The sequence below is a fragment of the Argentina silus genome (assembly GCF_951799395.1).
Source record: "Argentina silus genome assembly, chromosome: 8".
In the NCBI taxonomy this organism is placed as follows: Eukaryota; Metazoa; Chordata; class Actinopteri; order Argentiniformes; family Argentinidae; genus Argentina; species Argentina silus.
In genome coordinates this window covers 6,084,570-6,104,496 of record NC_139662.1, presented here as the reverse complement: position 1 = coordinate 6,104,496, position 19,927 = coordinate 6,084,570, and the positions used below count along the sequence as shown (strand labels likewise).

General features: G+C 42.9%; 1 protein-coding gene across 1 annotated transcript; it reads right to left on the bottom strand.

Moving 5' to 3' along the window:
- Nucleotides 1-1,188: 1,188 nt before the first annotated feature.
- fhad1 (forkhead-associated (FHA) phosphopeptide binding domain 1) lies at nt 1,189-19,451 on the bottom strand (the record flags this gene model as incomplete). The annotated part of the gene is made up of 28 exons (XM_083675978.1): nt 1,189-4,320; nt 5,469-5,549; nt 6,572-6,737; nt 7,410-7,636; nt 8,272-8,367; nt 8,544-8,623; nt 8,850-8,997; nt 10,470-10,599; nt 10,967-11,126; nt 11,400-11,506; nt 12,262-12,355; nt 12,745-12,856; nt 12,968-13,144; nt 13,298-13,384; nt 13,711-13,800; nt 14,190-14,260; nt 14,539-14,734; nt 14,984-15,136; nt 15,871-15,960; nt 16,294-16,398; nt 16,554-16,625; nt 16,806-16,936; nt 17,066-17,189; nt 17,532-17,759; nt 18,164-18,258; nt 18,386-18,665; nt 18,919-19,125; nt 19,356-19,451. 28 exons carry the CDS (start codon nt 19,449-19,451, stop codon nt 4,135-4,137), a joined length of 3,789 nt encoding a protein of 1,262 aa, XP_083532104.1. The 3' UTR covers nt 1,189-4,134.
- Nucleotides 19,452-19,927: the final 476 nt, after the last annotated feature.

Here is a 19,927-nt window from a genome sequence, read left to right as displayed (position 1 = left end):
TTAACCCTTTTGGAATCCTTTTTTCTAAGAGTGCAGGTCTTCACCACTCACACAATAAGGGCCCCACATGAAGTGGCATGCCTGTACACTGAATGATTTGCTCATATAAAACGTGTACAATATATTTGATTATTTCGGTGTCATAGATCCAAGAAAACTGATTTGGGATGACCAGCCTACAGTAGGCCCTATAGTCTACTACTCTACACTGACTGGAGAGATTATCACTAGTGTAAACACTGATCATTGAGTCATTGAGCATAAGTACCAGTCTCTGTTAGTATGCAAAACTCAACTCAAGCATACAAGTTAAAACCACAGCCTGAAATACTTTGCATGTTACCACTGTAGTCAGAGCAGTGCCTGTTTTAATTTCTCTCACAAGTGCTGTGGTTCACACGCACACACACACACATGGAAACTCAGTCACTCAGTCACTCAGTCACACTCTCTCTCTCTCTTCGCTGAACTCGCTCAAACTTGCTAGCTTGGCATGGACATTTCTGTTTGGACATGTTTCAATTTCTAAATGATAACAAATGACTTTATTTTAATATGCAAACCTGTAAACGGGTAGCCTACTGTATATTATAATTTAATAACAGAGTTAGCTTCACTGTCAGCATTATGGGAGAATGGTGTAGTAAAGCAGTCTTAGAGATTTATATTGAAGTCTCTCTGCCAAGAACATAACGTTTAAACAACTCAATCACTTTTCCTTTTAAGTTATGTTGTACAACTACAATTCAACAGCAGAGAAAACATATGGTGACTGTTATGCCTGTCATTATACTGTATCTACTTTTAATGGTTTTACTTTTTTGTGCAGGTGACTTGGAGCCATATGACAGGGTGAGTTAGTGTAGTCTGTGAATCACAAGACAGAGGGTGGCTTGGACGCTCTCTCTCTCTCTCTAATATTACCCTCCTCTGTTGTGTTCTATAAGGGAGGGGCTACTCTAATAAACAACGCCCATTCTACCTGGGTCACACCATATATGGAGAGAGTCTGGCGAACAGAGGGAGAGGAGAGGAGGGGAGGGGAGGGGGAGAGGAGATCAAAGCTCTTCATATGGCATCAAAATCTCTGTCTGATGAAAAAAGTATAATTAGCCATGTAAAACATCTTACTAATAATATGTTTTATTGACACGTTATAAAGATATTTTATTAATTATCATTGCTTTTCCCGAAACATTGTCCAATTGCTTGTCAAAGGGTTGGTTCTGCTCAAGCAAACAGGCAAAGATATAATATATCATCATCCATCAAGCAAGATAATAATAATAATAAAGTGGCAAGATGATTAAGAAATACAGAAGTGATCCAATGCTGTGACAAAGATAAATGAATTTGAAACAAACAAAAAAAACATCTAACCAATTGATTAATTTACCTCAATAAGGACGCTGTGATCATTCCATTATCTTTTTGTGTTGTCTTACAAAGGCCATACCATTTCTTTATTTTCTGTGCAATGATGCTTTTGAGGCACCCCTCAAAATCAATAATATCAATGCACAGATGAGAAACACAATCTAAACTGTATGACTTGAACTGCGGAGGATAACATTGATTTAGAGAGATATTATTATTTCAAGACTAACATGGATAAATAAAGGTTTTTAAAAAACTCAGTAGTCTATGAGGTGACATTTCATCTCAGACAATTTGGAGAGAAGGAAAGGCACTCATAAGAATGACACTAATTGTGGTCTTTGGTTGAAAACAAACAAACACACACACAAACATTAGGACCGGTTCATTAATCACTAGGCCAGATCATCCTCATTCTTTTTACTGTCAAACATCAATACTAATACAAATCAATACTAACACAATTCCTTGTGTTCTTGAACACAAGGAATTGTGGTTCTCTGTGGCTCAGTTGGTAGAGCATAGCGCTAACAACGCTTAGGTTGTGGGTTTGATTCCTGCTGGGACCATATATACTGAAATCTATGCACTCACTGCAATGTAAGTTGCTTTGGATAAAGGCATCAGCTAAATGGCATATAACACAGATAATCACAGTCATAACAAAACACAAGGAGAACAAGGTGTTTCAAAGAGCAGGTAGAAGAGCTTGGGGCAGCTGCTGATGAAACCCACTGATACTGTAGTTGAGCCAGCTGTTAACTTAGGTAGTGGTGCCAGCGGGTACTCTGCTGATAATACACATATTAAGGAAGGCCCATTGGAGTGCCAATTACCTGCTTGGGTTGTCTCAGTAGAGCTGGCTGAAGTGCAGTAATTACTGATGTTACCCCTGTCCTACCTCTGTATCTCCTCATTACAGGAGTAACTCAACCGAGCACTGTAATAGACATTTGGTTGAAATCAAAGGCATATGAAGGCCAGGGAGGAAAAACACTGGTTACCAAAGACAGACAGCACTAGTCTTGACTAACGCTAGCATGCCAACTTTGTGAGTCGTGGCTTTCAGGGATTATACAAGCATGCTAAACAAGCTATTTTCTGTGATCAGTCCCAACAATAAAAACAAAAGTGCATAATATAGTCTCAAAAGTGAGGTAACAATGGCTGAATCACTCTGGAATAAATAGCTGATGTGTTGGGTTCAAGACATACTGATGACTGAAACAGTATGGTAAGGTTCTCAGGTTCAGTCTGTTGCCCTCCCAACACTACTTTGAAAAATCACAATGTTGTCAAATTGATAGAAAATTATTTGGTTGCCTGCATACCAGATACTGTACAGTCATTCCAATGTCATAGCTCAAGCTCTAGACCTTAGCTTACAATGTACTGTACACAGACAGGCAAACTAGCTTCTTTGATGACTGGCTGATGTAACCATTTGCCTGGAGGGGAATAGAATCATGAAAATATCATACCATCTGCTTCTTTTCAGTAAAAATAACATATCTGGGTCACTGAGGAAGACGACAAGCTTTGGTAAATATAGTGCTCGTTTTCTCCTATGGGAATTGAGTCAAATTAAACAAATAGATACTGGCTCTGTTATCTGTGGCATCTGCATGATGTAGAACACTGCGGGATTAATATCTGAATAACTGATTTAACACAACACATGCACACACAGAGACAATCACAAGCTTAAAACAAGACACATACTCCCACACAAACAAAAGGACACTCCATGCGTCACAAACGCGCGCACACACACACGCACACACTCTCTCTCTCATCCTAGGCTCACGTGGCCATTTGTGACGCGTGTGTGCTGTGAGCTGGAGAGGGGTCTGATGAATGAATCAGCTTTTCTCTCTGCTCGCTGCGATAACACACCGCAATAACCCAGAGGCAGGGAGCGTATGGGGGTGGGGGAGTGCAGCAAAGATGAGGAGTAATAACTATCCCCATTTTTCTTTTATCTACAGGGGCAATGTTCAGGGGCACTCTTGGTATAGCACTCATGCTACAGAAATAACCACCTAAACAGTCATCCTTTCCATCCTAAAATGGCTGAGATTTTGCAGTGTACAGTATCAACCAAAACATCATATCAGCAGAAATTCTGCAGAAAAGCAGAACATTATTATTCTAGTGTTACGCACAGACTGCAAATTGCTTAGCACTGGTGCATGGACAAGAGAGAACAAGTGAGATCTGGCTAAAATAATGTCAGATACTGCCAATAAACTATTACCTCTCAAGCCCAGGGGACACTCAAAAGACCTGCCTATAAAACAGACATCATTAAGACATCATTAACACCCACATAATCATTACTGCATCAATAATTGAATGTCATTACTATGAGTATTCACTAAGTCATTTCAATATGGTGTACCGTGTAATAATAGGCAGCTGCCAGCAGAAAACCTCATGACGACAGCAGTGTGAACGTACGTATGTGTGACGCAAGCTAGCTGTGTTAGCCTACTGTATTTGTTACAATGGATGGTTGTTGTTGTTCCCAATGACCCTTAAGCCAGTCCTCCTGCCCATGTAGTCCATTGTAGCAGGGCAGGAGGATGTTAGGATCAGACGTGGGTTCAAATAGTATCTGAAATAATTTCAAATACTTGACTAAGTTAGTGTGGCACACTAGAACCAATGGAATATTCCCAAAAGCACAAACCCTGCTCATCTGGCACTCCAGGCAGGCATAAGAAAACGCTCACAGTATTTGTGACCCTGGTCTGGTTAGGATGACACTGGCAGTGGAGAGGCCTGCTGTGGTTGTTGCTGCTGCTGCTGCTGTAAACTGACTAGCTTGGTGGCCATGTTGCTAAACTCCCTCTCCTTCTCCCCCAGCTGCCTCTTCAGGGTCTCCACCTCGTACTCCCTCTTCTTCAGTCTCTCCTGCAGGCTGGCTGTCTTGGCTGCTACCTGTCCAGAGGGAAACAGAGATAAGAACCGGACAGGTGAACATTGAACGGTTCATTGAAATCTCATGACATCGGAAATGATGTGAGAAAATGTCTTTGCAATGGTTATGTCACATTCAGCCATTTGTATTCAAACCAAGGTTACAGTACAATGACAGATGTGTTGGTTTTCACTAGTTTACAGTAAATTAAGTATTTTTCATAAACCAACAGCAGTAACTATGACATGTGGTACATTGCTGCTTAAGTCGTGAGTATGACTTTCTGGCATTGAGCTAAAATAGAGTGTTACTACAGCAAAATAATAATCTGGGCTAAGAGATTCCATCAAGACAACCACTTCACTAGGTGTTAATGCAATGACATAGTACTGTACATGAATCACGCAGTATGGCAGCGTTTCATTCAATGGGATGTGTTTAGTGTGCCTAGGGCAGACCCCATAAAGCTAGACTCCCTCCTCACAAGGGGGCTCCCATCAAGGGATCCCCTCTTTTTGAACTAGCCTACCTCATTAGCATTTTGCTGGTGTAAATGACACTGCTAGGCCCTGGTGTGTGTGTGTGTGTGTGTGTGTGTGAATTATTAATAGGGAGAGTAGTAACATACTATTGATCTTCAGGTTGTGCTGGTGTGGTAGACTGACTCATGCAGCAATAGTGGTGGCTAGTATCAAAAGAGATACAATATGCTGGAGGTGATTTGGATTCCACTTAAAATGCTACACTCTATGTTCTTTTTATGTGGAGTATTAGGAGGGCAGAAGGAAAGGTGAAATAGATAAAACAGTCAATTGGTGGGAAAATGTCTGTACAAACTACGTACAGTATGAGTTGACCAGCAAGTATAGGAGCTTAGGCATTAAGTCGTCCATGAAATTTAACAGACGAGAAGATCGCCATAAGCGAGTATGTTATAAATCTATGGTGTTAATGGTTTCTATCCAACATGTGGAGTGGATTACACACACACACACACACACACACACACACACGTTGACATCATTGGGTGTAGAGTTAGAAAAATAATGTTGGGTGGAGCCAGCACATGTCAACAGAAGGACAGTGTGTGTGTGTGTGTGTGTGTGCGCGCGCGTGCAAATGCATGCATGTCTGTTTGTCTGTCTGTCCAGGTCGGACTGTGGCTCACCTTGTCAATGGCCTCAGTGTGTCCACAGCTATGAGAGGCCACTCTCCCACTCTTCCTCTGTGGTCTTTCCAGACTCACTGTCTGTGGGGGGAGAAGAGGTTCAGCAGCAGACTAAGGAGAGAGTAGGGACTACGGTCGAGTGATGGTGTGCAAAGTCTATCTCTGCATGCATGTCTAGGACTCAACCCAAACAAAATACTTTTCTACATGTCAGTGGACTTCGTAGATCAAAACAGACACACTGAAAAACTGAAGTCTGGGTGTCTACTGTAGCTACATACACTATTATTGTTGGTTTTACACATGAAACCACACTTAACATAATACCACACTTAATAAACAGTTAATTTGCAATACAATTAGAGCAGTCAAGCCATCCTAATCTGAAAACATGTTACTCACATCAACCCCTACGCTCTGATTAATAACGACACATTAAGCTTAGTCCTTCTTACTCATGTATATCGGAGATTACCTTAAACATACAGTGAGAGGGCAGCAGGAGAGTACAGTTTACCTTTGGATTATAGCCATCAAACCCGGTTCTATTTGCTTACATGACTGTAAATTACACTAGGCTAACAATCAGAATGAGCATTAAATAATGACGCACACCTAGCTTACAGTACATAGTCATTCAATCTATGTTCAGTATAACTAATATATAAACATAATTAATGGTGTTATGGACTAGTACAGTATGTCAAATTCTAACCATTTTTTAACATGAGCCTCAGGGGGTATTGTTACTGCCCATGGTTAATTGCCATAATCTGCATCACAATTAGTGATGCTTTAATTATACAGTCGTTGGAGGAAATTCCCTTCAGTAAAACACTTGATTGTATCGATCTAACACTGTTGAGTGTGGAAACGTATACGTAAACACGCAATGTTTACCTAGCTTGAATAGGTGAGTTGATGTGGCCCAAAGCAAAACTTCCCTCTTGAGTTAACTACAATTGCTTACTCAACTCTACCACTTCCTACTGTACCCTGCAAGCCACTCTAGTTTTACAAGGGGAATTTACATTAGGTGCCACAAGGTAAATGACCCCTGAGGACATAGAGGAAACGTATACCTCTATCTCCCTACTTCCTACCTTGCGGCTCTTTATGGCTGTGTTGAGGCCTATCTCCTGGTCGAGGCGGCTCTGGGTGCGGCGCAGGGCCTCGCGGAGCAGGGAGCTCTCCTGACTCTGCATCTCCAGCTCTGCCCTTAGGCTGTCCAGCCTGGCCTGGAGCTGCAGCCCAGCCGCCTGGCTCTTACTGGGGTGTGTGTGTGTGTGTGTGTGTGTGTGTGAGTGTGATGGGAGAGACAGACACAAGAGAGACATAATAGATCCCTTGAACTACATCCTGTTGCAAGCCCCTCAAATCCCCTTGGTACTATACACTGGATAGGTGGGTTGTCCACTCACCAAAGGAGTTCACTCCTTCAACCTCCACCCATTTAAGAGAATGTGAAATATATTATGTTATATTATAGTGTATATACCTTGGAATTTTGGAATGTAAGCAAAAAGTGATTGATGCTACTGGTGTGTGATGAGACCAATTCTCACAAGGTGAGAAAATGACAACTGATAAAAGAAATGTTTGAGTCCCAATAATTAAATGAAAAAAATGCACCTTTAAATGGCTCTATATCTAGGCTGAGCAGGTCAGGTCCTGCTATTCTTCCCCTTGTCTCCACCAACACCCAGCATAAAGGCTGTTTTATGCTTTTAATGTGTTGAGCGAGATAATCTATGACAGCGTCAACGACATACATATATGAACGTTCAGGAGGTGCGGAACCCCTCGGAGACACTCAAAAGTGTCAACTAGAAGTACATTTCTGTCGATTGACAGTGGTTAGCAGTGTTGATTGACAAAGCATAAATTATCCTTAAGCCTGGTGAGGTTGGAGTCTGGCAAGAGAGACTATCCCTTCCCTACCTGAGTGTGTTGATTTCACTGGCCTGCGCCTGTAGCACTGTCTCCCTGCGCTGGGCCTGGCTGTGTTGCAGAGCCATGCGGGTCTGGAACAACCCCAGGTCTCGGTGTCTCAGCGAGCTCAGCCTGATTGTCTCCTCCTGGGGCAGGTGGTGCAGGGACACACACCCCTCCAGCTGGTCCTCACTCAACTCCAGGACCTCGCACAATGCCCGCACCAGGTCCAGGTACTGACACACAAACACACATGTGCATGGACAGACAGAAGCGAGCATGCACAAGTTAGCGCACACACGTACAATGACAAAGAAAAAGACACATATACAGACACGGACACATACACACACACTCTACATCCTCTCTTTCACATCCTAGGCTCATGTGGTCATTTGTGATGGCATATGCTGTGAGCTGGACATGGGTCTGATGAATGAATCAGCTTTTCTTTCGGTTCGCTGCGATAACGCACCGCAACCGTAGGGAGTGGGTATTCTAGTGTTACGCACAGAGTGCAAATCACTTAGCACTATCATGGTGCGGGGACAAGAGAGAATAAGTGAGATCTGGCAAAAATAATGTCATACAACCAATAGACTATTACCTTACCAGCCCAGGGGAAGCTCAGAAGACCAGTGTAAGAAAGAAAAAGAAGGATGATAGGAAGTCTCTCTTAAATCTTCAGTTCTCCATAGTATCCATATGCCACGACTTGCTTTATTTAGTCTGGGTTCTGAGATCATGTCTTATTTCATCAACATTAGGATAACAGCGCCTTGGTTTTTTGAGTGGGGAATGTGATGCAATGTCATTACCAGTCATAGAGCTGCCATAGTCATCCCTCACCCCCCCCCCCCCTGGCACTCACTGTCCTCTCGCTCAGGTCCAGGGCGTCTGATAGGTCCAGTCGAGCTGTGCGCTCCAGTGACTCCTCCCCCACCACTCCAGGAAGTGGCCAGCCACTCTACAACAGCATTACATGCATCACATTCCTCAATGGTTTAAATGTTCTACCGCATATCGACTGTAGCTAAAGTGCAGTAGATGAGGAGTAATAATGAACAGAAGGGAGTCTCCAAGTACTGAGGTAATGATTGAAGTACTTAATTGTCTTACTGTAGATGTCATAGACTCCTTGAAAACTGCAGACCTCTGGGTGTCGAGTTTGCTGGTTGCACTACGAGCTTGTTTCTTTGATGCCATCTGTTGGCCAAAACGCTCTGATATAGAAACATAGCATAGTGTCAAAGAATATCAAAGAGGAACACTTACTGTAAGGTAGACATATCATGATTGACCAACAGGCTCCATACTGTTATGTGCTAGGGCCAACTGCTGTCATTGTTGAGCCATAACTGCACAGTTGCATACAGTACATGCATGTATGGCTTGACAACTACAGGACTTGGCTAAAGCACATACAGTATGGAGCCAGGCCTTGCTTACTCAGGGGCCATGTCTCCATGGCTTTGATCCTGGTTCTCATTTCAGAAAGAGCTTCCCTCTGGTGCTGCATCACCTCCTCGTGACGGTGACCTTTGCACTTTGACCCCTGCTTAGCCAGCTCCCCACTGCTGCTGACTGTGGCAACATCCTGGACACAAAGGAAGGGGGCTGGGGGTCAGAACTAAGGCAAGACATTTTTCTTGTGAAAAGCTAGATATTGACAATCACAGGGCCAAGAGGTTTTTACATTAACCACTTCAATGTATAATTATCTAATTTCAGACCAACTATGGAAATGATGTAAATCTAATGCATACACATAGGGCTCCAATTAGCTTCAGCAAATAGTGTTAAACTGAGCAATAAATACTTACAGCAACAATTCAGAATACTCTACAGAATGATTCTTTTATTGTACCTGGTCTCTAACAATGTTTTTGAGAAATGTTTTATTATTCAACAGTCTGAAAATACATTGCACATCATGCAAATGCTAGTTGCAGTATTCAAAACTCTCATTGGATCATGTCTTATCATTTCTATGAGAAATATTACGGGTAAGACGGCAGACTTTGCTCACTTTTTAGCTCGTACAAATTAGAGCACATTGAGTTCAAACCCTGTTTGTTGTTTTATTGTCTTTCAGTGTTGATTTTGTGACTTTGTAGGCTCCATTCCAGCTTGACTGCCCATGGCTTGTTGATGTGTGTGTGGTTGATCATATACAGCACACTCAAGGACACAATGGCTGTCATTGTGGGTCTTTAGTGTGAGTCAGGAACTTGGAATGCTTCCCCTATCCCTGAGTGTTACTCACTGCTCTATTGTCAGCCTATGTACTGCACCCTCTACAGAGGGCTGCTATAACAAGAGGGTGGATTGCTGGCTGTGGTGCACCAACAAAGATATCTCACAGAGACGTACTGTAGAATACGGAAGGGGGCCCCTGGGTTTAAGGGTGATCTGGACTTCCTTATATAGCTCTCAGACCTCTAAGCCAGGGAGATTCAGCACATCAGTGAGTGCCTTGAGTGTGTGTGTGTGTGTGTGTGTGTGTGTGTGTGTGTGTGTGTGTGTGTGTGTGTATATATATATGTGTGATACAACCACTAACGCTCCATACTGTACATCTCCTGCTGTTACACAGAGCGTCATGATAGCCTAAGGAGGGGCAATATTAAATTCTCTCTCTTCCTCTCTAACAATTGATTAAACTGAGTTTGAGGTGTGGCGCTGCAGCACAAGATCATTATCAACACAGCCTGTTCAGACTGGTTCGTCTCAGAGGACACAGAGGCAGCAGCCAGACTTTACTAAATAAGAAAATATCAGACTGAATATTGGATTTGTTTTTTAATGATGTATATTTTGTCCATGTTGTTTAGGGGAGGTGGAGCTCCAGTTCTCAAGGACTGCAGTTCTGCTAGCTTTCAATTCCTTCCTTAATCGTATTGATAATACAGTCAAACTGAAACCAGCAGAAATAAATAGGCAACTGTTGAGGACAGAAGCTGTGCACCCCTGAGGCTGTTCTACTCCATTGCCTCACATCAGACAGCAAAATGATTTCTTGTCAAGAGGCGAGAGTAACACAGGAATGAAGACAGCGGTTCCACTCACCTTTGCGTGTTGTGGTAGACAGGCAACAACAGAGCAGTGGTCAGACTCGGTCTGCTCTGGGTGATGGTGTTGCTGTTCACTCATCTCTCTCTCTGCACTGACCCTCTTCTCTAGGTCCACCTGGGACAGTCTGGTAGAACACAACACATATGACTGTAGCAATGTGCCAACTCCTTGCTGTTTTAAAGGCACAAATACAGCTAGTAGTGTGCCTGTGAATCACTTTGTGTGTATCAGGGTGGGGCGAATTCCTTTTAAATTTAATCAATTCTGGAAATTAATTGAATTCCAATATAGAATGGTATTCATTTTCTATGACTTTTCAATACATTGAAAAAATGTAAAATGTAAAAAAAAACTAAACTGTGTGTTCTTTACATTATTGTTTAAATTGAAAATATTGCATTTGGAATTGAAATTAGATTATTATTATTTTTTATTCAAATGTACATATTCATGGAAAAAAATAAGTATATCATGTATGCCTATGGTCCTACCTCAATTCCTCTCTCACTCTTTTCAGCTCCTCCCCTTTCTGCTCCACGAGCTGTGACATCTGGGTTAGCTTCTGAGTGAGCGTGCTCAGTTGGACTCTCTGATCAACCACCAGAGCCTTGTGCTGCTCCAACTCCAGCTTCTGCTGCTCGCTAAGCTCTCCTACAGAAAACACACACACACACACACACATGCATACATTGCACGCATACATTGCACGCACACACACACACACACACAGGCACGCATGCACACACACACACACACACACACACACACACACACACACACACACACACACACACACACACACACACACACACACACACACACACACACACTACATTGTTATCAGACTTAACTGTGGTAACATATAGTAGCTACATGTATATGCAATACATGAATACATTCATGAGACAGCATGTTAGATTGCACCTGTCATGTCTGTTATCCTGGCGTTGGCTGCAGCCAGGTCACGACTCAAGGCAACGATGATGTCACCATGGTTCTGTGCTTCCAGCTGAGACTGGGCCAAGGCTGGCCTAGAGAAGATGAGGAGGAAAACAAAGAACTAGATGAAGCAAACTGGGTGTTTAGGGTCTTTGACCATGTTTGGTATTATCCACTTTCTTTGACATTATTGCACAGCTTCAGTGCTGCGCACGCACACACACACACACACACACACACACACACACAATGTAAATCCTACTTCCAGAGAACTAGAAGATGAATCAGAAGAGTTTTGCTTGAAGTCATATGACTTCTAAAGTATCTGTCAAAAATATGTCTGCATCTCTAATCTAAGACATTAAGACTCATAATGGGGTGGGACAGGGACACCGCTGATTCTCATGATATACTGTAGGCTTATCTTCAGCAGGAATGCAATCATACACATGGGGATAAGAAGACTTCAGATTATAATTAGGAATCCTCAGAGGTAATCCTCTGCTACTATTTAGGGGGGCAATTTCAAACAGACTAATCCTTAAAAGGATAATTTATGAGCCGAAGTTGTTATATAATAAAACCATGAGTCATGCATCTATTTTTGGTCTGATTAATTATTCACACAGGGCACACACAGTGTGGGGGGTGGGAAGGATTGTTTGCTGGGCCCAGAGTGATGTCACACTATTGTGTAGGATGGATACACAGTGCTTGTTCAGCATGACAAACAAAGTGAATAACCTTATAAATAGTCTGTTGATTCTAGTAAGTTGAAACTATTTGGCCCCATCAATACTTGACATGGCAGTTGAATTTTTCATCAAATTCTTCAGAAACTCTTTACCTGAGTGAGTTGATAACATCCTCCAGGGCTGCTACCTCTGCGGCTTTAGTGGTTTCCATTGGACTGGTACTACTCTCCAGCCTTCCCTCCAACTCTGTAGGGTTCATCATAACATGGCAAATAAGTCCAGTTTAACTGTGTTCAATCAATCCATCTGAAGCATCTATATGCAAGAAGAAAAGATATGCCTTTATCAACGCTGATCCCATCTCATCCATTACACATGACTACCATCTAGTGGTGTAAAGTGGCACTGTAGTGCATAACAGACAGTGGTAGATAGATAGATAGATAGATAGATAGATAGATAGATAGATAGATAGATAGATAGATAGATAGGTACTTTATTGATCCCTGAGGGGAAATTAAGGCATTCCAGCAGCTCACATCACAAACAACAATAACAAAATAAAGTGACAATAGAATAATAAAATAAAATAAAAAGACAGCCCACTGCTGAATGGCCCCACTCCTCCTCCTCACCTCTCATCCGCTCCCCCAGAGAGTCCCTCTCCTTCCTCAGACCCTGGACCCTCTGTCTGTCCTGGAGCCAGCGCTGCTCCATGGCCACGATGGTGTGGGCGTGCTGACGCACCTCAAATCAAATCAAATCAAACTTTATTCGTATAGCATATTTCATAGAGAGACATGCCCTTTACAGGAAGAATAAATTAAAACAGTGAGAGAAAATAAAAACACAACACACCTGCTCCCTATACTCCTCCTCCTGGACCCTGTGGCACTCCATCTCCCTCTTCCCCTCCACCTCCCTCTCCTGGGCCTCCTTCACCTGCTCCCGCCACTCCTCCTCTGTCCTCTCCCTCTCCTCCAGCCTGGTGCGCCAGCCCGCCTCCTGGGTCTGGGCCTCCTGCTGCAATGAAGCCTGGGTGATGGAGTTAACAAAAGGAATGGACGGAGAGGAAGTGTGAGGACCACTGACCACAGGCTATATATATATATATATATATCACTTGACTTTACAATAGATTCAGTGAAATAGCAAAGCATCCACAGTCCCAGTCACTGCCTCCCTCACCTGGGCTTGCCTGAGCACATCCACCTCCCCCCTCAGTTCCTCCAACTCCTTCAGTCTGGCCCCCTCTTGATGCTGTGCCATAGCCATCTGAGATGAGATGAGAAGAGGACCGAGTTACAGACACTTCCTGATCTATTTCTATACCATCAACATATCATCTTTGTTATTTAATCATTTTTTCTATCACATGGGCCATGTGCATTTATACCTATTGGAGTATGTATGTGTGTGTATTATCTATACCACCAACATATCATCTTTGTTATTTAATACATTTTTCATCATGTGCCATGTGCATTTGTACCGAGAATATGTGTGTGTGTGTTTGTGCTTGTGTGTGTGTGTGTGTGTGTGTGTGTGTGTGTGTGTGTGTGTGTGTGTGTGTGTGTGTGTGTGTGTGTGTGTGCCACCACCTGCTGCTCCAGCTCTTCTCTGGTAGAGCTCAGCTGGTCCTGCAGCTCTTTGGACTGTGCTTCACTCCCTTGGAGCTTTTCTAGCTCTGCCTGAGGGCCCGAAAACAAAACTGTGACCCCTCATCCACTAAACATGTGCCCTCCCTGAGTATCATGCTAGGACCAATGTTGAACGTTAATTTATATGGAAAACTAAAGGCCATTATTAGATTCAATAATACAGTATGTCAATGATAGTCCCACCTACTTCATCAGTCCTGAGCTAAACGTTCTACTTAAAATATGGAAAAGTAAGAGGTCGGATCCTTTTTCTCTATGTGTGTTTGCTTACAGGGTTAACCTATCAGGTCGAACTCAATTTCCCCCTAATTTATACTCCTCTAACAAATATTTTAATAACATTAAACATCAAGTGTTTCTGAATTCTGAACCTTTAACAATGATTTTCTAGTCAGTGAAAAGCAGAGTGATGGGGCTACCTTCAGACACTGAAGCTCATCTTTGTATCCCCGGTACGCACAGCCCAAGGTTCTGATGCCACTTATGACTCCTGAGGGATACAATAGAATAATAAATCATATGGATGCCCTTAGATGGTATTTTAATCCACAAAATGACCATCACAAAGGTTTTTTAGTTCCCCTCTGTATTCTTGTTAGATGCACTCTTGTAGACATCTCCCATACAGCATCATGTACATAATCATAAAATACATAATAGAACATGATTGCATTACTTGTGAGTGTGTACTGTAACTAGTTGTATCACTGTGGGCCACATACTGGACAAACACAAATGTAAACAGCTGAACTATTTCACCTTGTTCACCTTCTGTGGCATCTGAAGCATCTATACCAGCTTCCATCAGGGTTTGGGTGGCAATCTGCAGCAGTGAGAGATGAGTATCCACCATAGCGAGGGCTGAGGCCTGTACCCAGGCCAGAGAAGGAGGCACACTCTCCTCCTGCAGTGTGGCCCTCGCCCTCTCAAGGAGATCTGCTGAGCATGCCTCCTGTGCTTGACTCTGAGTAGACAATCGACATACCAGAGAACCAATTGTGTTTCTTGTTTGCTAACAAAATCTTTGAGGACGTTCGGGTCAAAATTCAATCTTAATTCTGGGTGGTAGAACACTTAGGACAGTACACTACAGTATCTTAATTGTACAATTGGTTGCTTGGATGTTATCACATATTGCCTTTTCTGCATGTATTGAATTGTACTGTAATGTATGCGTGACTGTATATCTTACAGTAAAATAATATGTAAATACCTGGCAGGCATCCAGTCTACTCCTCAGTCTCTCTGTGTCCTCTGCTGCCCTGTCCTGCTCAGCAGTGTCTTCCTTCAGTCTTCCCTCCAGCTCCACTGCCTTAGTCATCAAGCTCTCCCTGTCCTCAAGCAGACTTGCCACCTGGTCTAACACCTACAAAGAGCAAAGGTTATTACCGTATGTGTGACCCTGTACTCAAACAAAAAAAAGTTTAAATCATATGATACAATACAATGCTCATTTGGGAACATGCAATAGTAAAACGTGGAATCCTGGACTTTGAAAGCTAGTATTGTGCAATAACATTATGTGCATTGTTCAGGGACCTGGACAATAAGGGGGATGTGCAATATTGAGTATATGAGGGAGGCGGGTTATGGTTACGTTATGGGAAAGGGAGGGGTAATGCCCTTAAAGGGTCTGGCAAGTCAATTATTTGATTGCCTTGTAATTATGTTATTTGGGGACTATGCATATAATAAGCACCAAAAAGGTATGAGAAATGTATTACATTGCAATTTCTTTTCCATCACATACAATCACTGGGCCTAATTTGGGCGGGATCAACACAGGGAGAAACCTTTTGTCATGTTTCTCCGCTCAATGCATGCACCAATCAGAAAGTTGTCTCTGCACATTATCCTCCACCCAAAACAGGAATCAAATAAAACCTGCTGGTCAGACAGTAATGCATCTTGGGAAGTGGAGTTGACGGGATCCAAGCGTATCATCCTCAGCAGCTGGCCACGAATGTTCTCAACCTGAGATAAAAAGCAGCTCTTTCACTCATTCAAGTCAATTAAATACAAAATGAACAGAAACACACGTTCAGTTTCAATGGAGTTCCCTGATCAAAAGGGTAAAAAATAGGACTTGTTTGGTCTTACCTGTGCCTGCATCAGCTCAAGCTCTACTTTGGTCCTCTGATGCTGTGTTTGTTTGTCTGTCTCAACCTCAGCTAACAGGGAGGCCTGCTCCTACAGGACACCACCATAAGAGTTAAGCTAAAGCTCTAAAACTACAGTATTCACACTAAACCTAAGTACATTATATACTGCCAATGATAGTTTTAGCTGTAGTCAAGGTTCCTGAATATGGACAGAATCCTAACTTGAGATCTGAATTTCAATGAAAATCTCCTGTTAACACTAATGCATGATTTCCTCAAAGATCTGTGTTACAGATACGTGCACATATCACAACTCAGGATTTAGCCCTATATGGGTCAAAATGCTATGAAGTCAACATTCTATGTCATCTCATGATGTGGCGAGTTTCATGACCTTAAAACCATCAAAGGAAGCATTTACCTCAATTTTCCTCTCCAGTCTGCATCTCAGTGAATCCTTCTCCATGGTTTGCTGCTCCAAGAATCTCTGCTTCTCTCTCAAAGTGTTCTCCAACTTCTCCATGCTCTACAAACCACATGAGAGACATACTGTAGCCTAAAACCTTTCTGCATAATCAACAAAAATTCCACACTTCTTAGCCGCTTATTTTAGAAACCTTGTAAATTATTGTTGAAGATTCAAAAATAGTCATTAAAGTTGAGAAGAAATGGAATGCCAACCTTCCTGAGAGTTGTCATCTCATTTTCACGGTTGAGCAACTCCTCTTGATGCTTCTTGCTCATTTTGGACAACTGGGGGACAAAAAGAGAAGAGAGAAAAGCTGGAGCAATATTCAAATGAATAAATATGATTTAAGGGCAATGTATTTGACAGGAGGCAGATACATCGATTGATGCCATGCTATCACTAACAAACCTGATTTTACTAATCAAGGTTTTGATTGATAACTGAAAAACATGCAGGAGCAGAACCTTGGTTGCTGTGACCCCCAGTTGTATGTCCTTGTGTCGGATGTCCTGTCTGAGTCTGTCCACTTCAGCAGCCAGTTTTAAAGCCTGCTTCTCCCTCGAAGTCAGGTCTTTTTGCATGCTCGTTACCAGACCTGAGCAGATTGAACTCAGTCAGAGTGACTCAGAAATACACACAAATACACACACACACACACACACACGCACACCCACACGCACACAGACACAGACACACACACAGTAACATTCTGGGTATTCCAAACCTGAGGCAGAACTGCTCTCTTTCTTTAGTCTCTCGATTTGACCTCTAAGATTTGAGATCTTCAGGTCCCGATCAGTCAGGGAGAGTTTATATCCCTCACTGGAACCTTTCTGGAGATCTACCATCTAAACAAATGCAAGATTATAATGATAATGTTATCATAATTTCCATGTCTTATATTAACATTGTGAGATTCATTTAGAGTCTATGGAAAATCCAGAAACCAGGAAATGTCAGTAGCCCAGGACCAGAAATGTCTCTAATGCATCTGTCTAGTTGAGGTAGACCAGACATGGCTCAAATGAGCTGCACTTCATTTAGTTTGCTGGTGTAATGGTCCACAAAGTCAAAACTCAATGGTAAATCAAGCAAATACTGAAATACTTCCAAGTATCATTCACCTCAAATACTTTCACGTATTTGACTCAGGTTCGAGGTAGACACAGAGTACTACGGTACAGCACTACCTGCTCCTTGAACTGCTGAATCTCCTCCTTCTTATCACCGATGTCCGTCTCCAGGCTCCGCAGCATGTGTCTGATCTCCGTGTCAGCAGCCTGGCTCTGGGTCAGCTGGTGTCTCAGAGCCGACACCTCGTCCCTCAGCCCCGCGATCACCCCGTTCTTTCTCTGGGACTCACCCTCAAACACAGCCAGCCGATGGATCTCATCTCCCAGACGCAGCAGCCTCTCCTCCTGACCAGGCCAGAGGGACAGAAGGGGCTTTACACACCACAGGGCTGACCCCAACTATACCGTGCTGGCTCAGGTATTTTCCTTTCATATTTTCATTTCCACCACAGTTTCAGCAACTATGGTGGATGTGTAACCAGGCCAGCCCAGTACAGCTCAGCTTAGATTGTTTCTGTAGTGTAATTTAGGGTTAAGGGAGTCACTAGGGGGTGACTAGGAATTAGTCTGGTTTATGGAGAGTGTGTGCTCTGCGTGGTGTTACAAGATAAGCACATCTGCAAAGAGATGAATATAAATACAAAGAGGAGTAAAACAAGGGCAAATGAGGGTCATGTGTGCTTCCACACTGGCCATTCATCTATCTGTAGTCACACAAGTGAAGAGATGGTACAACAAATGAAGCCCACCTTCTCCTGTAAGAGGTGTTGCATGGTCTGGAAACTCTGAGATGTCAATTTGTTTCTCTGTTGGATCGTGCTTCCTGTGTTGCCAGTCCAACTTCCTGTAACAACCAGATGTCTCATACTTTGCCGACTGTATGCATGTTCACATCCTTTGCACAGGCATATGCAGAGACAGTACTGTAGAGTACCTATAATCTGTAGTAAAATACAATCAACAACTGCCACCTGCTCTTCGAGAGGTGGTCCCTTGCTCGGAAGGGTTGCTCTGCTGCCCATTTCTCTTGGCTCCTGCACTGGCTGGCCGAGCCCGGCTGGGGGGGTGAGGGGTCACAGAGGAGCCCCCCCACACCCACGCCACAGGGGCAGAGGACTGGCACGGCAGGAGGGGGAGTTGGGAGGAGGAGGAGAAGGAGGGGGAAGATGGAGATGGGTTTAGGGGGGGCTCCTCAATCAGCTGCAGGGAACTCTGACAGGTTGTCCAGTCACTCTGAGGAGGGCAGGGGAGCTAGAGAGAAGTACAACAGCCATCAAAAGTACTGATGCATGCCATGGCTTAATCACACTTACAGTACAGTAAAACTGCTGAATGATAAAGGACAGCAACTTTCAACTGTAACAATAATTAGCATGTATACTGTACAGCTAAATCAGTGGAATTTACTTGAATTGAGTATGTTGTGGTTTTGTATTGCTGGTGTATTAAGAGACACCAAATAAGACTGAATATCTTTGTGCAACAGCACACACATGAACCATACCAGAGATGGGCTGTCCACGGATAGCTGGTAAGTGGAGCCCCCATAGCCAAAGTGCAGTTCGTCTCCTGGGGTTAGACGCACGGCTGCATTGTGGATACAGCAGTCATTGACATAGGTACCATTGGCAGAGTTCAGGTCACTCAGGACAAAGCAGTGCTGTGATTCGCTCCACTCGATAAGGGCGTGATGCTCCTCAACTCCTCCGTTCTGTCAATCATAAGCATAAGCAGTTTCGTTGGCAGTAGTTACTAGCTGTGTGTATTAATAAAGATCACATTGTTGTATTCCAAATCTAGTTTTGCCAATGTCATTAGGCACGATTCATTATATAAATTCGAATTACTATGCTAATGACACCGAACATTCCCCAACTCAATGGGTATATTCCATTAGAAAATAGCTGTCAGAAAAGTTGGAAGAAGTGAATAAAAACATACCTGCAAACATAAATCACAATCCCTGTGTCTTCCTACTGTAGTGGTTTGGGGTTGGAGTTTAAATACCCACCCCGTGGTTTTCAGATAGCCCTTCATCTCCACCTGAACAGTATAGGCTCTGACATAGATCCATCATCTCGATTAAGCACGTGCAGGTGTACAATTATTGTACTTCAAAACAATTATTGTACTTCCATGCACGAGACATATCAGCAACTTACTATTGATTTGATTCCGAAGCATTATAATGCAATCGTTCAGTTGATAAAAGACTAAATAAGTGCACATATATGTTCTCATGGAAAAACGTTACATTAAATGTTTAAGGACATATAATCCCAAAACAAACAAACCGGCTAGGTCTACGTATATTAACATCTCAAGAAGTTAGACAGTTTAACTACAGTACTTACATGCAGGACGTGTCTTGAATAAAGTAATTTCAGTCAGCAAAATAAATTGTATGCAGGCAATTGGATTGTGTATCAGCGCCATGGCAACACCATAAGACCTGCCCCACTGGTTAACCATTTGTTGCAAGGGACGGCTGAAGATAGCCTTTCTAAATTGGC